The sequence below is a fragment of the Macrotis lagotis genome, chromosome X, assembly GCF_037893015.1.
Source record: "Macrotis lagotis isolate mMagLag1 chromosome X, bilby.v1.9.chrom.fasta, whole genome shotgun sequence".
Lineage (NCBI taxonomy): Eukaryota > Metazoa > Chordata > Mammalia > Peramelemorphia > Peramelidae > Macrotis > Macrotis lagotis.
The window spans coordinates 25,994,790-26,010,913 of NC_133666.1; the positions used below are offsets into that span (position 1 = coordinate 25,994,790).

General features: G+C 45.4%; 1 protein-coding gene across 9 annotated transcripts in view; it reads right to left on the bottom strand.

Moving 5' to 3' along the window:
• The window catches only part of ENOX2 (ecto-NOX disulfide-thiol exchanger 2), a 325,754-nt gene that overhangs the window by 54,239 nt on the left and 255,391 nt on the right, over nucleotides 1-16,124 (bottom strand). For all 9 annotated transcript variants that reach the window (XM_074208135.1, XM_074208139.1, XM_074208137.1 and 6 more), the window contains one exon: nucleotides 8,919-9,074. In XM_074208135.1, the coding sequence (XP_074064236.1) occupies nucleotides 8,919-9,074 (156 nt within the window). The remainder of the gene's footprint in view (nucleotides 1-8,918; nucleotides 9,075-16,124) is intronic.

Consider the following 16,124-nt stretch of genomic DNA (forward strand, 5'->3'; position numbering starts at 1 on the left):
GAAAGTTTCAGAGAGGAGATGGCACCTGGGTTGGGTCATGAAGGAAGTGTTGGAAGAGCATTGGTCTAGAGTCTGGAATGTTGCCAGGTATGCAGTAGGGGTTTAATCAAAGCTTGTTAAAAAAAGAATGAATGAAGAAAGCAAGCTTGTTGGGGAAAATTGCTAACTCTGGTGAGAGAAGTTTGCTGAAATGAGTCACCCAGAATCTGCTGGAGGAGCTAATTCTCTTGCTTCACAATGCACTTTCCACCCACACAGGTAGGATTCAGTGGCTGTCAAGCCCGCCGATTCCTCTGCCACTGTTTACAGGTATCAAAGTGTTTCTAGTCAAAATTCTTGATTGTCGCTCATCAAGAGGAGGCGTGTGGGTTACTAGGCTTTTTGGGTGTAGGTTTGAGATCTGCAAGGATTGATTTTGTGTAATCCAATCTTTTCATTTAGCTATTGCCAGGACTCGGCTACAGATTTTTAAAGAGCTTCAGTCTCAAATGAAGGAGCAATCGGGAAGCTGAGGGTGGCCAAGTCATGGGGTTGGAGCTGGAAAGGATTGTAGACATCATCTAATTTAATACTGTCTCCCCCCCACCCAATCTGAGTTGAGGTTCCTAAAACAGCAGAGTCAAGATTTGAAACAAGGGCATTTGTAGTTTCCCTGGAATCTAAACTGAGCTCTATTTCCACTACAGCGGTGAGGAAGAAGAAGATTTTCAAAGTTCTTTACAAATATTCTCTCATTTTGTCCTCACCACAATTCTGAGGGGTAGGTGCTATTATCAGCCTCATTTTACAGATGAGGAAACCAAGCCAGCCAGTGGTTAAGTGGATTAGGGTCATAAAGTAAGATAATAGCTGAAGACAGAGCTAAGCTCAACCCAATAGCTTATCCTCTGTGCCACCAAGCTACCTGCATTTGTGTTCCCAGACATTTTGTATTTCCAAAATCAAAACACCACTTATGACATGTGGAAGCCTAGTGGTCATGAGGCACGCCAAGATGACAATGACAGAGCCTGCCCCAAGGGAGCTTACAGTCTACTTGGAGGGTAAACTAGAAACTGGAATATGTGAGAATGGAGTGGGGGGCGGCTAGGTGGTGTAGTGGATAAAGCACCAGCCCTGGAGTCAGGAGTACCTGAGTTCAAATCTGGTCTCAGGAACTTAATAATGACCTAGCTGTGTGGCCCTGGGCAAGCCACACAACCCCATTTGCCTTGCAAAAAACCCCCCTAAAAATGGAGTGGAAGAAATCTGTCTTTCAGGTGAGGGGATCCAGGAAGGCTTCAGAGAGGAGATGGCAGCTGAGTTGGGTCTTATTTCTCCATTTTTTCAAGTTTATTTAGTATTTTATTTTCCCCTAGTTCTGTGTCAGGTCTTGAAGGAAGAGAAGAGATGTAACAAGTAGACTTGGAGTACGCTTAGGGAAGAGCAATGATGAATTGTTGTTGCTGCCGAATTGTTTTTCAGTTGCATCTGACTCTCAGTGACCCTATCTGGGGTTTTCTTGGCAAAGACACCAACGGTTTGCCACTTCCTTCTACACTCATTTTACGGATGAGGAAACTGAGGCCAATAGAATGAGGTGATTTGGCCAGGGTCATACAGTTAGTAAGTGTCTGAGGCTGGATTTTAACTCAGGTTTGAACTCCAGACTCCAGGATCCATAGCAGATACTGTATCAATCTTTTTTATTATTAATAAGATCATAGATTTAGAGCTATAATGGACCTTATTAATAGTAATAAGATGTTTTTGACCCCCTCCTGAGGATGTCTGGAGAGTTCCAGGCAGTGGAGGAGATGACAGTGCAGAAACAATGTCTTTCTCGTGTGGACAAGGCTGGGGGATCACTGACCTTCTTTAACTGCAGATTATAGCGCATTTGTTGGTGGAGGAGACAGAAGATATAGAAGGATGCGCAGCTTAATGGCCTTTCCTAGTGGCCTCAGGCTGTCATAAATGGCCTCCAGGGAGCATTAGGTGGTAGAGGGGATGATGGGACTAGAGCAATAGGTTTACATTTATGAGCATTCTTTCCTAGGTATTTTCAGGCCTTCCTTACTGGAGTAATCTATTAAATTAAAGTGTTCTTGGAATCCAATTACAAAATTGTTCTTTCCCAGCTTTCATTTACCCAGTCAGGCTGTTGAGAAACATATGTGCCAGGACTGTGTTAAGGGATGGGGATGTGAAAAGACAATCCCCTGCCTTGAGGAACTCCCGATCTAAAAGAAGAGTCTTTAATGGAGAGGGGTGGGGGTGAAGAGGCAACTGCCATTCTGGTTGAATTGGTTAAAGGGTCCTTTGGAATTATCTAGACCCAAAGGGTGTGGCTGGATTTCAAGGGGTTACTGAGTATGGAACTTTTGATATTTGGATAAGTACTTCAGAATAATTGGTAACTTTATTCTGCAAAGGGGTTCATGGCCCCCAAAAGCTTAAAAACCCCATTCAATCAAAAAGGGAAATGAGGCCCAGGGTAAGAAGTGACTTTCCTAGGGTGGGTCACATAGATAACAACTAACATCTCAAATGTAAAGGTGCTTTCTTGGGAACTTTGGAGTGAATTTTCCAAACTCTTGAATGATCTCTTCAAGCCCACTTGGGATGGTGGAATTCTGGTGGACTTTAGATGGTGGATGGTGGCAAGGAAAGGTGCTCTGAAGCTGGGTTGATAATACTGACTACTCCTTCCCTGGGGCAGATGATACAAATCTGAATTTCAGGCCCTGCCTGCAGGAGAGTCATTACTGGAGAGTCATTAATATCAAATCATTTGAGGAGGGAAGGGTCTGACGTCCAGAAAGGGAAAGTGAACTTGGTCCAGGAGTCCAAAGTCACCCAACTCTTAAGAGACAGCCTTCATTAACTCTAAATCCAGTGTTCTTCCTTCTTCACACAGATCAAGATAGGTCTTACTGGTATGATTTACTACTCCCAAAATAAAACTCAAAGCTGTTCGGGACTTCATCAAGAAGTGGGGTCAAGGGCCTGTTAGGACTTGAGCCACCCCCTGGGGGTTGATAAAGGATTTTAGATAACCTACTGAGAGTGTGGCTAGTGCCATCTCTGATAATGTCAGAGGAGGGAAGAGCTGCTACCAGAAATTCTAGGCCATATCTTGGTAGTTGACTTCAGAAGATGAGTAGGGGGGCCATGGATATTAGTGATAGTCAGCCCCTGAGTTTTGGGAAGCCAGGGAACCCAGCATTTAAAGGGAACTGCAGAGATCACTCCGAAGACTGGCTACAACTACATAACAACTTGTCTATGGAGATGTCGTTCAGATGATTTTATTAGCTGGTCCACAAAAGAAGCCCTCTAGATGGGAGCCTGCATGCAGCTTAATGTAATCTCCAATGACTGAGAGACATTAGAAGGCTGGGGAATCTTTATTGATACTCTATCAAGGTTTTTTTAATTGAGCCAGCCTGGTAGAGGAGTAAGAAGATGACTTTCCCCAGATTCCTGGACATGACCCACCAGAGACGAGTGTTTTCACATTAATGTTCGTCTCCCTCTTGATCAGTAGTTAGCCACCCTCTCTGGGCTTTAGTTTTCTTCTCTGTATGATGGAGGTGGGGAGGGGGTGGGACCAGAGGCCCTCAGGTCCTTGGTAGCAGTAAGCCTGTTTTTCCCACCTTGGCAATAAGATGCAATGAATTTTATCGAGTACCTATGTGTAAGGTACCATGTTAGGCCCTGAGGATACAAAGGCAGAAACCAAATGGGGAAGAATCCAGAAGATTCATCTTTAACAGGCCCCAAATCCTGAAGGCTGGGAAGGGAGAGGATACCAGAAGAGTGTTCATTTTGAGTTCAGTGCTCAAACCAGTGTCTTTCCCAGGAGTCACCATTTTCCTGGCACTAAGATCTTCTCCCAGAACCTAGGAGCTGAATGGGGCTCACAGGTTGAATGTTCTTCCATCCCTGAGGTGGGCCTGTCAGCTCATAACTGAGAAAGTTTGGGAGGAGGAGGCAGAGGGGGAAGGCCCTGAGGCCTGCCTGCCTGGTTCTGCTGATGGTCAGAGCAACTTAGTTATCCTGAAAGGGGTCAAGCATTTTTCCTCTTTCAATCTCATCCTTCTTTGGTTGTTTCAAAACTGAGCTTGTCATATATGCCAGTGATTAGGAAACCTGCCCCATAGTTGGGGGGATGTGGGGGGAAGAGGAGGGTGGTCCACCCTGGGGAAAGATGATCTCAATTGGAGGCAGAGGAGGCAAGGGCCTGGTTGGTGGTAAAGAGGTAAAAGTCAGCAAGTCAACAGGCCTTGGTTGGTTGTAGGTTGGTAATAGGGTGTCTGTGGCACACCAAGATCTGAGAGCTGACACAGGCAGGAAGGTACTTGCTGAGCAGAGAATCAAATTTCAAGCATCCACACAAGTTTAAGAAAAGAAAATGTAGGTAGCACCCAGGAGTTGATTCCTCAAAGGCATTTAAAAAAAAATCCAGTGGTTTGGGGGCATTTGTGGCCCTTGGCAAGCCTCCTGTCTCAGCTGCCCCTTTGGGAGTGCTGAGTGCTTTTACTTGGATTATGAATAAAGCATCGTGGGCCACTGATGGGGACTTCCTAAGCCAAAATGCCAGTTCTCTCAGCCCTGAATTATACCCAAGTCTGTTATATCCAAGGATAACCTAGAGTGTGACCCACTGAGTTGGCAGCATCTACCATCTATCTAATGGAGAGAGGGCTAGGCTAGGGTTGGGGCCTGGGAGTTCAAGTTGCTCCTAGATGAGGAGACTCCATCTGCTAGGCCAGCTCAGCACATTACTGAGAGCTCAGATTCCCCAGACAGTGTGTGTTAGGGGCAGGGCTCGAACTCGGGGCTTCTTGGCTCTGAGGTCAGCACCCTCCAGAGTGTGATACTCTGAGAATTGATATCCTAACAACATCCCAAATTCTTCTGAGTTTCCTGATGACTGTTCCTGGCCTTGGAGTCCTCCTTGACCCCTGCCTCATACTCAGTCTCAGAGTCAAGTTGGGGACCAAGCTTGTCAATTTATACCTTCTCTACACCCTGACCCGCCCCCCACCCCCCACCCCAGCCTCCTGACTCACTCCAATCTGTCACCCACTTAGTTGACAGTGATTTTTTTTTTACTTTTAGTTTGGACTGTCACTTCCCTATTTAGGAAGCTCTTCTTACCTGCTAAAAAAATATCAAGTCCCCTGAGTGGCATTGAAAGGTCTTTCCCATGGGCCTCCTTCCTACTTTTCCAATCACACTGATCTATTTGCTGTTCCTCACATGCAACCTTCCATTTCCTAGGTGGTAGGTACATTGGTGTGCCTGCTGGACCTGAAGTGAGGAAGACCTGAGTTCAAATCCAGCCTCAGACACTTAATAGCTAGGTGACCCTGGGCAAAGTCACTTCACCCCAGTCTGCCTCAGTTTCCCCAGCAACTACCTCCCAGGGTTGCTGAGGCAGACTGGGGTGAGAGGCAAATGAGATAACAATTGTACAGGGCTTCTCTCCATATCTGGTACACAATAGGCACTGTATAAATGCTGACTCCCTTCCCCTTCTGTGCTCTTGGCACTTGCTGTCCCTCTGGCTTCCTATAAGTCTCACCTCAAATCTACCTTTTCCAGCTGACCTGCCTCATTCGTCTCAGCTGCCAGGGTCTTCCCCTCTGGGATTCCCTTCTGTTAAGATGGTAGCTAGAGATTTATATATTGTGTTTCTTGTCAGATTAGGAGGTTTTTTTTTTTGTAAGGCAGTGGGGTTGAATGACTTGCCCAAGGTCACACAGCTAGGCAATCATTAAGTGTCTGAGACTGAATTTGAACTCAGGTCTTCCTGACTCCAGGGCCAGAGTTCTATCCACTGTGCCACCTAGCTGCCCCTGCTCAGGAGCTTCTTGAGGGTGGGAACTCCTTGGGGTTTTTTGCCTTTCTTTGTATCCTCATCACTTAGCCCAGTGCCTAATACATGGTATATTCTTAATAAATGCTTGTCAATTGACTGCCTGGCCTAAAGACCCCATGGCGCTAGTAGGCAGGCAGAGACATGTTAAAGGGCCATGGTTTTGGAAGGGAAAACATCTGCAACTAGGACCCTCAGCTCTAGATCTCGGATGCTACTGCTGATTCACTTGCACTCCTGCCGCAGCCATCAACTGGACCATCTTGCCCTCAGCAGAGGGCCCCAGCTATTCCATCACCTTGCCCACGCCTGGCAGCCCTGGCCCGGTTCTCCAACATACCTGGCAGGGGCCCTGTGATTAACTGATCCCTCTGTAAAGCAGCAGTCGAGAAGAAGTTTGGAAGGCTTCTGCTTTGTTTTGGCAAAGGTCGCCTCCAATGAGCTATAGCTTCAACTTCTGAGACTGCCCTTCAGCTGACAGCGTACATTTCTAGACAGTAAGGCAGCTTTACCCAAGGGCTACTGCCCACAATGGCTCAGAGTGCAAAGTTTTCAGTGACACAGGTCATATACAAAGGACATTTTTAAGATTTTTTTTTTTGCAAGGCAAAGGGGTTAAGTGACTTGCCCAAGGCCGCACAGCTAGGTCATTATGAAGTGTCTGAGGTTGCATTTGAACTCAGGTACTCCTGACTCCAGGGCTGGTGCTCTTTTCCACTGCGCCACCTAGCTGCCCCCATTTTTAAGAATTTAAAAGAAATCCAAGGCTACAGTATGACTGGAATCAGGAGAGACCTAGGCTCAAATCCTACCTCTGATATGTACTGGCTGTATGATCCTGAACAAGTCATTTATCCACCACATGCCCTTGGTAATTCCCTAAAGCCCCCCCCCCCCCCACTTTGCTTCAGTCTTTCCTATGAAGTTTCTTTGCTCTCACTGTCATTCTTGTGCCCATACCTGATCCTGATTCTGGTCTGCTCTGTGGAGGTGGGCATGATGCTCACTGCCACCCTCGAACCCACCTCACAGAGGTATTGTGGCAGTACCACAATCTTTAACAATGTTTGTTGTAAAGTGTTGGGAACTAGGCTCCTCTGAAGGAGGGTGCACCTCCCCCCACAAAGGAAAAGTTACCTCGTTCTCTCTTCCTGCCTCCCTTCCCATACCTGCTCTTTGTACTGGCTGTCCCTATGCCACACCAGGAAGTCACTGGCCCATTGCAGTCACAGGTTGGGACCAAACAACTGAACAAACTCTGAAAGCAAACTGAGGATGAATCAGGAAGGATGAGTGCAATGGTCACGTAACCCACCATGGAGCAGAATTAGCCATAAATGAGTGGACATGTGTCAGCAGAGGCATCAAAGCCATCCCTGAGAATTTGAGTGACTGCCCAAGGAAGTGGACTGGTCATGTAGTAAGTCTGAGAGACAACAGGCAAACTCAATACATGGCTAGGAATAAGGTATCCTGATTCTGGATTCAGTTAGAAGGGAAAAGATCCAGATCAACATATAAAGGAAGTTTGTGGAGGGCCTGGCCTGTTTGGTTCTATCTTTGCATCCCTAACACCTAACGGGGGGTTGTTGGTATAGAATAGGTGCTTAATAAATGCTCACTGAATTGAGGGGAAATGGCCACTCATACATCGTGTCCAAACTCTGGTTTCTCTCTCGATCAAACCCTGTTGTGACGCCACCTCCCTCTCCTTTCGTTCTGGTGGATTAGCAGCTTAATCTCATATCATGTTTTTGCAGAACAACTGATGGCATTTGCCAGGAGATAAAGCTCCACACATCACCTAAGTGCTTTTACCATCCATCATAGAAGACAGGTCAGGTACTAACAGACTCTTTTTGTTGGTCTGTTTAGACCTGTAATTTTTTGATACAGAGAATTCCTAGGTGAGAAAATTATACAATTGCAGCTTGGTACCCATTCCTCTAAGCCTTAGAGAATGACCTGGAGATAGAGGTTAGGTGAGTGACCCAGGATCACACAGACAGTAAGGGTCACCAGGGGGTCTCGCACCCAGATATTCGTGACTGAGATTGGCTTTCTGGCCACTGATCCATATTGTCCTTCCAACCTTTGTCACCTAAATATTAAGATACTGGAGTCACATCCCCTGATATTCAGAGCAGATATATGTATTCTGATATTAGCAAAATTGACGATTTATTGGTTTATGGTGTCAATTCATTTGCATTGTGCTGTGTGTGTGTGTGTGTGTGTGTGTGTGTGTGTGTGTGTGCATGTGTATTTATTTCTGCAAGGCAATGGGGTTAAGTGACACACAGCTAGGCAATAATTAAATGTCTGAGGTCGATTTGAACTCAGGTCCTCCTGACTCCAGGGTCAGTGCTCTATCCAGTGTGCTACCTAGCTGCCCCCCATATATATTTTCTTATGTGCACTGGTAAGTGTACAACAAATGGAGTGTGTCCAGTCCCAACAGGAGGGCTGGTCTTAGACTAGAAGCCCCCTGAGTGCAGAGCCGCCTTTAGTCTGGGTTTGCTTGTTTGCTATCTCATTCTTTAGACTGTTAGCTCCTTGAGGGCAGACACTATCTTCTGCATCTTCCTAGTCTCCAGCACTTAGTACACAATGGCTGGTACACAGAAGGTGCTTAATAAATGATTACTGACTGACTAAAGGGGGGAGACCCCACCTCATGAAATATTTCATTGATTATGTGGTATCATTCAGTTCCCTCTGGAGCCAAATAAACAGTTTTCCTTCTCATACATTTAAGTACAGGAAGACAATGTTATCTGTAGAAACTGGAAAAGAGGTTAGAACCGCCCCATTCCCCCTAAGATCTACAAAACTCAAAGGAAGGGCTACCATTCACTGTTCTGGCAGTCTTACTTGCCCCTTGGAAGGTGTTTCCCCTCACCTGCTGGTTGTGCAATGTCATGTCAGCCATGAATGGGCTGAATAAGTCTGGACAGTTTAGGAAGACCTTGGAGAGAGATTCCTTTGAGAGAAATCAACCATTTCTCAGGTACAGACATATGAAACAAGACTTTTTGTAGTAGTATCTTACTTGGGTTTGGTGGGAAAAGAGTGCAGCTTTTGCAGTGAATGATCTCCTTGGGCACTGGCATATCAGGAGGGTTTGGAGGAGGAACAATCCCCAAGCCTGGCATCATAGGCGTGATCGGCGGGATTCCTGTCATTAGTCCGAGAGCTGGATCGAAATCTAAAAGAAAAGGGGGAGACAAAGAAGAAACCATGATGCCACTAGTCTTTCCTCAGCAGGAAATGGTCATCCTATTGTTCCCATCATCTGTGGGGACAGGAAGGGAGCACTGGGAAGTTACTGTACCTCACACAGGCATGATGTGGAATGGTTTATAAGCACTTTCCACGCACCAGAGAAAATGAGGCTCAAAGGGATTGCTAAGATTACACAGTCACAATTAGTAAGCAAAAGAGTTAAAGTTTGACTTTGATACTCTTTGCCCCATGTCACAGAGGCAGCATCCACAGGTGAGAAGAGTCACAACCTCTGGCCTGGTGTCTAGGCCAGACTGTCATGGGGCTCTCTGCCTCCTTTGAAATTCTCCTCTCATGCCTCAGGGTGACAAGGAGCTTAGCCTGGTCTTTCACAGATGATGCCAGTCAAGTCCTGGGGTGATGGGTCACCCTGAGATGGCTAGGCTTTGAAGATGAGCCTAGTGGTAAATTGGGAGGCCTAGTCTAGCTTGGCAGAGAGAAGCTCATTGCTAGCAAGCTACGTACCAGGTAATGATGCTTCCTGATCACAGTAACACATGAAACCATCTATTAAGGCATCAAAAGGCTGTCACATGCTTCCGAGGAAGGAATTCCCAACTAATGAGATGACAGAGTTTGGGAAGCAATGAAGCATTATTGCCTCAACAGCGCTAGGAACTTGGGAAGGCAAAGACACAGACTACGTGGCAACTAACTGAGAGTGTGACAGGGCTGCTCCCAAAGTCCCACCAGCCTCTGCTCTGGTCATGGACACATGGAGGGCTGGGCTCACTTCTGATGCAGCAGAAATGGGAAGAGGGTTACAGATCATGCCCCACCTAGGTCATCTGAAAGACTCAGGAAGAGTTAGCTTGGAAAAAAAGAAGAATGGTAAGTGTGGATGTGTGTGCACATGGATGCAGTGTGCATGCAAGTGTATAGGGTAGTTGTATGTAAGTAGGATGTGTGCTGTCTGTCTGTAAGGCAGAATGTGTGGATCTGTAGCGTTGTGTTGTGGGAGTCCCTATGGTGTTGCATGGATGAATAAGTGTGGTAGGTGTGTATTGTGAAGAGCATGCATGTGTACAAGTGTGGATATGTATTCTATATGTAGTATATAGTGATACAGATCCATGTGCAGGCTGTGTCATATGTGATGTGTCATGTGTAGCATGTAGTATATACAGGTGTGGTAGCTGTTTTGCATGCATTATATATGTAAAAGGTGGGTGTTATGCCTGATATGTTTGTATGTATGTGTGGGGTATGTGTATATGGATGATGGGTGTGTGTATCATGTGTAGGGTATTTATAGTTGTCATGGATATTGTGGTTTAGAAATAGTGTGTGCACTATGTGTTTTGTGCATAGTGTGTCTATGTGTATGTATGAGGAGTATATGATGTATACAAGTGGAATATATGATGTATACAAGTGGCATGTGCTATGTACACTGGAATGGTCTATGGGCTGTTTGTGACATGTGTGGGATATGTTGTGGGATTTGTGTGGTATGTGTTTCAGATGTGTAGATACATATAACTATATAGAAGTATGTTTATATCTATAGGATGGGGCATGTCTTTGTAGTGTATATATATACGTGTGGCATGTTGTGTGCTTGCCTGTATGTATAGGATGTGAGCTCTGTGTATGTGAAGTGAGAATGTCATGTTTGTAGCTATGTATGGCATGACATATGTGTTTGCACGTGCTGTATCTATATTGTTTATGTGGAGTGTCTATGTGTGGTTGGAAATAGGGTGCTAATAGGGGGAAGCTAGGTGGTGTAGTGTATAAAGCACCAGCCTTGGAGTCAGTAGTACCTGGGTTCAAATCCTGGTCTCAGACACTTAATAATTACCTAGCTGTGTGGCCTTGGGCAAGCCACTTAACCCCATTTGCCTTACAAAAAAAAACCCTAAAAAAAATAGGGTGCTAATGTTTTTTATGTATTACGTGGTGTGGTGGCTATGGAATGTATATGCATGTGTGGAGAGTGTTGTGCCTGTGGATATGTGTGATGAGTGTATGGGTAGCATGAGTGTGGCATGTATGTATATTGCACACATAATTGGAGTATGGGGTGAGTGTGGTGGTATGGAGCATGTTGCATGTATGAAGAAATCCATCTGGGGGTCCAAACAACAAATCATGTTAGCTGGGGGATTCATTCTCAACACATTCAGTATTTCTTGCATACTCTGGACCTCTTATGTCTGGAAAATATGGTGACTCAACAGCAGGCTCCTTAACAGAATAGATGTGTGGTGTGTGTATATGTGTAGGGTGCTGTGTATCTATGTTGTGTGTATGACATGGATATGGTAGATGTTGTGTATATGTGTGTGGTGTATATATGTGTGTAGAGCACATATAGGTAGAAGGATTTGTTTTTGTGTGTATATGTTTCTATTGTATGGTGTCACATGTTTGCATATGTGGATGGTATGTTTATGTATAATGTCAATGTGATTTGTGTTATGTTTGAAAGTGTGGCATGTGTGTGTTTTATGTGTGAGATATGTTTTATATGTGTGGCATGTTTCATTTGGAGGTGTGGTATGTGGAGCATGTACAACTTGTGATAGTGTGGAGTTGTATACCTGTATATGTGGTGGTAAATCTGTATGGGGGTGGTGGTGTGTTTGCATGTGTTATGTGTGTACTGTGGAGCACATGTGTGTCGTGCACACAAACCCACATGTACCACACGTGTTATAAGGTATAAATGTGCATGTGAGTTGTAGTATGGATATGCTATGCAGGTATTATGCTGTTTGTGTTATGTATGCATGTTTATATGTATAAGAGTGATATCTATGTGCTGTATGTTGCATTTGTATGTCTGTGATGTGTATGTATAGTGTATGTTTCTACTGATGTGTGGCAAATATTTGTATATTTGCTATGTCATTAGAGGTATATGTGTTAGTATATAGTGTGTTGTATTTGTATTGATGTGTGGCATGTATGGCAGTTGTCTGTTGCATGGATTGCAATTGTACATGTGTGTGCATACATTATGCATTTTTTGGTGGTTGTGCAGTATGTAGAATGTGTATGTGGTGTGTGTAGAAGAGTATATGTATGGTGTGTATAGGATGTGTCTATATTGTAGCATGCACCATGTGGTGTGCTTATACACATGGGTGGAGTTGTGGTAGGTTGCATGTTGTATGTAGATTTTGGTGGTATTCAAGTATGCTGGGTCTGAGTGTTTGCATGTATGTATGACATAGGTTTGTGGTATGTATGCATATGTAATGTGTACCTGTCTGCTGTGGATGCTATAGGATGTTTTTATGACATTGGGGGTTGTGTTGTGTGTTTTGCTGTGTGGTGTGTATTGTGTTGTACTGTATATGCATGCATGATGTGTCTTATGTATGTTCAGCCTGCAGATGTGGTGGATTGTGGTCATTGTGGGCTGTGTTTGTATAGAAGTGTGGCAGGTGTGGGGCATATATGTGTGGCATTTGTTGTGTGGTAGGTGCACAGTAGACTTGCATTGCTATAGTGTGTTCTTATGTGTGTGAAGCATGTGGGGGGTTACACTGTGTATGTTGAAGTTGATGTGTATTGTGTGGTGTGCTGTGAGTGTAGATGTGTTCTTGGGGGAAGGGAATGATAGCTGTCTTCTCCAAATGGGGAGCTCAATCATTAAATCAACAAGAAGCCTTCTTTCGGGGTGAGCCTGTTCTCAGGGAGTGTATATTCCTACAGGAGAGAACATGAAATCCCTTGCCCTGCTTGGAGCTGGCTCAGCCATGGGTGGAAGCAGTAGAGGGGCACAGTCCCCACTGGAGCCAATGGTGAGCCACCATCACCTTCCAGGAGACTGGGCTGCCTCTGGAGGCCCCTCTGGAGCTCTCTGCGCAGGCCTGTTTTGTTTGTGGCCTACTGGACCCTGGACTCAGTGACCTCAGCCACTGAAAATCTGTGTGGGAGAGATCAGAGACCAGCCTCATTTAAAGCCCATCTTTAGGTGTGCCCTCTTCCCCTCCTCAGCCAAGTGTTTGTCTTTGCTTGGTGGGCCCTTCTCCTCCATGGTCTCCTCATAACTCACTCGCCGAGAGATTACAAAACCCACAGCTCCTTAAACAATGTCTGCCACTTGGGTTGGAGGGGAAATGCTCTTCTGCCTGTACCGTCTACTAATAAATGGGGGTGGATGAAAAATAAATACACAAGATAAAGAGAACTCCTGAGTGATTTACTCCCCACTCTGCTGTTTGGCATGATTTCATTCATATTTTATGAAATTCATCTATGAGCAAGCATATTTACGTCATTGGGCTAGAGCTCATCTACCCATCTCCCTGAGGTCCCACTCTGGTATGGAGGGGGCCCCCCTGGCTTCTTGCCAGGGGAGGGCAGGCTCTGGCAGTGCAGTGCCCAATAAGGCAGGAAAAGATTAGAGACCATGGGCCTGGGAATGCTTAAGGACCTCAGCCTTAAGTGCTGAGGAGCTCCTCACCATGGGGTGGAGATCATGGGTTACAGCAACTCACATTACTGTTTCCTGAAAGTAGGGTTTAAAATGTCTCTTCTGTTTAAATCTGTGCTCTTTTTTTGCAGACAACTCTGAGTATAACAAGTTCTGTCACTGAGGCAGATTGGTACAGAGCTGCCTGGGAGGGCCACTGAGAGACTAGAGGACTTGCTCAGGGTCTCCTAGCTACTCTGCCTGAGAGGGGGACTTGAACTTAGGCCTTGCAGACTCCAAGGCAGGTCCTCTACCTCTATATCATGCCACCTCTCTAACACAAAATAGGCTTCCTTAAAAAAAAAACTGGTTTTATTTGCAAAACGTTTCTATGATTTGCTAATTTCTCATAGTCCCTACTAGATGGTAAGCTTCTCGAAGGCAGGCACTCTGTCATGTTTGTCTTTGACAGCCCTCAGATTTCTGGCATGTGTTTCCAAAGTCCTTTCCATATGACCATCTCCTGAGGCACAACCAGGTGTGCCATCTGCAGCGGAGTGAAGGCCTACACTGATGCCAGTGTGGATAGTTGAAGGTCTGAAGTAGTAAGAGTTCTCCAGTTGCACCGACACTAACTTGAATTCAAGATGTTACGAGTTTTGTGAGACATTCCATTTGGATCCATGTACACCATGGAAACAATGTAAAGACTGGCAAATAGTCTTCTGTGGGGGGTGGGGGGAGGGAAGTAAGATTAGGGGAAAAATTGTAAAACTCAAAAAAAAATATTTATAATTAAAAAAAGAGTTTTGTGAGATATGAAGATTAAGTCTGCTTGAGGCTAAGCCCCTCAATGGTTCCTTTAGCCATAGAATCTGGAAGCAAACCTGCCAGTTGCCCATTAGCCACAAGAATAGAAGGAGTTTCCTTTCAACCACTATTGCCAGACCCAACAACTGAAAGCTATGGAAATCCTACAATTAACCCAAAACCTGAACAAAGAGAGGTCACAGATTCATTTTTCTCTGAGGTGGAGATGGGAGTCTCAGGGGGTGAATTCCCTTCTTTCTTTAGACCCCAAGAGTGACTTGGAGCCAGCCAGTGCAGCCATTTACTTTCACTCAAGAACTTTCCTAAGGAGCTATTAAATAAATATGGTCACAATTTCATGTTGGGAAACACAGCGAGACTCCTTTTCTGGGTCCTGGCTAGAAGACCTTGGAACTTAGGCAACTGGGTGTAGGAATACAATGAACTGGAAGTATTGTCCTAAGCCCTCATATCTCTATCATACCTCTCTGTCTCCGAACCATTCTTCCTGCAGCTTTGTTATAGCTCCAAACCTTAGCAAAGTATGGGAGATGGGGGGGCTCAGTTAGGAGAGCAGGGCACTAGTGGCATCTGGGGTCAGGGAAGAAGATCAAGGCAGAGACTACGGAGAAGTGGCAGCTAGGTAAGAGGAGAACCCAGAGAGGCTCATGTGGAGAAGGCGGTCTAGAGAAACAGAAAAGGTCATTGGATGCAGCAATTCAAAGATCATCAGTAAAATGAGCTGGCCAAGACAACTTCCATCATCCCTTCTAAGTGTAGAACAATAATTCTTTAATACTGCAGGACTAGGGAAAAGAGTATGGGCCCAGGCCCTCATACCCCAGATCCTGGGCTCTCTGTCCTACCTGTCACTGTCTATAGATGAGTTCTTCCATTTATCCAGCTCATGTCCTCTGGGCTGAAAGAAGAGTCTTCTGAGGCCTCTTCCAGTCTTTTCTATCTGTCTCCCCTACCCCCCCCCCAACCTGGTGGGTACTCTAAGCCTGGCAGATGAGGAGGGCACTGTCTGGGTAGGCTAGTCAGTGAGAGCTTTGGGTAAATGGGAAGGTGGGCACTCACTCTGCCCCTTCTGTGGGTCTCCTTCAGGGCCTCTCTAGAGTACCAGTTGGCCAGGGTCACCTCCTCCTTCTCTGCCTTACTGAAAAGCTGCTCTGTACTCTCCCCTAATGACCACATGATGGCCACCTGGCCACGGCAGGCCAAAGGGAAGGCATGCCGTGCTGTGGCATCAGTCTCTGAGAGCTCCTGAGTAAGCTCCAGCCCAATGAGGCAGGTTTGTGCTCCCTTGGAAGCTGCTCAAATGCATATGTGGATTGTTCTCAAACAAACATTTCCAAAGAGGATATGATTATATATGCATAATTAAACCATTCTGTGGAAGATTAGGATTCAAAATTGGTTACATAATTCTGGAAAATTATTTTTATTCCTTTGGAACAGTTACAAAGCCCACTGGCAAATGAAGGAAATTTATACTGATTTAAAAATTTATACAAATTTTAACCCTATGTCAAAACTCTACCAGGTCTGACACAGTGCTCTCCCTATGGATAGTCCTGAAGATACTTTTCAGGTAAGCAGATCCAACTGGGCTTAAAATCAAGGATCACCAACCACAGTTTCTTGGTCATACAAGGATGGGAGAATGGCATTCACTGTTGAAACCTTTCTAGTAGGAGATATGTAACAGACCCTTTCTGTCCATGCAACAGACCCCAAGGCTATGGGCTAGGGCTGGGCTGAATGGAACGAGGATTTTCTGGCTCTCCTCAC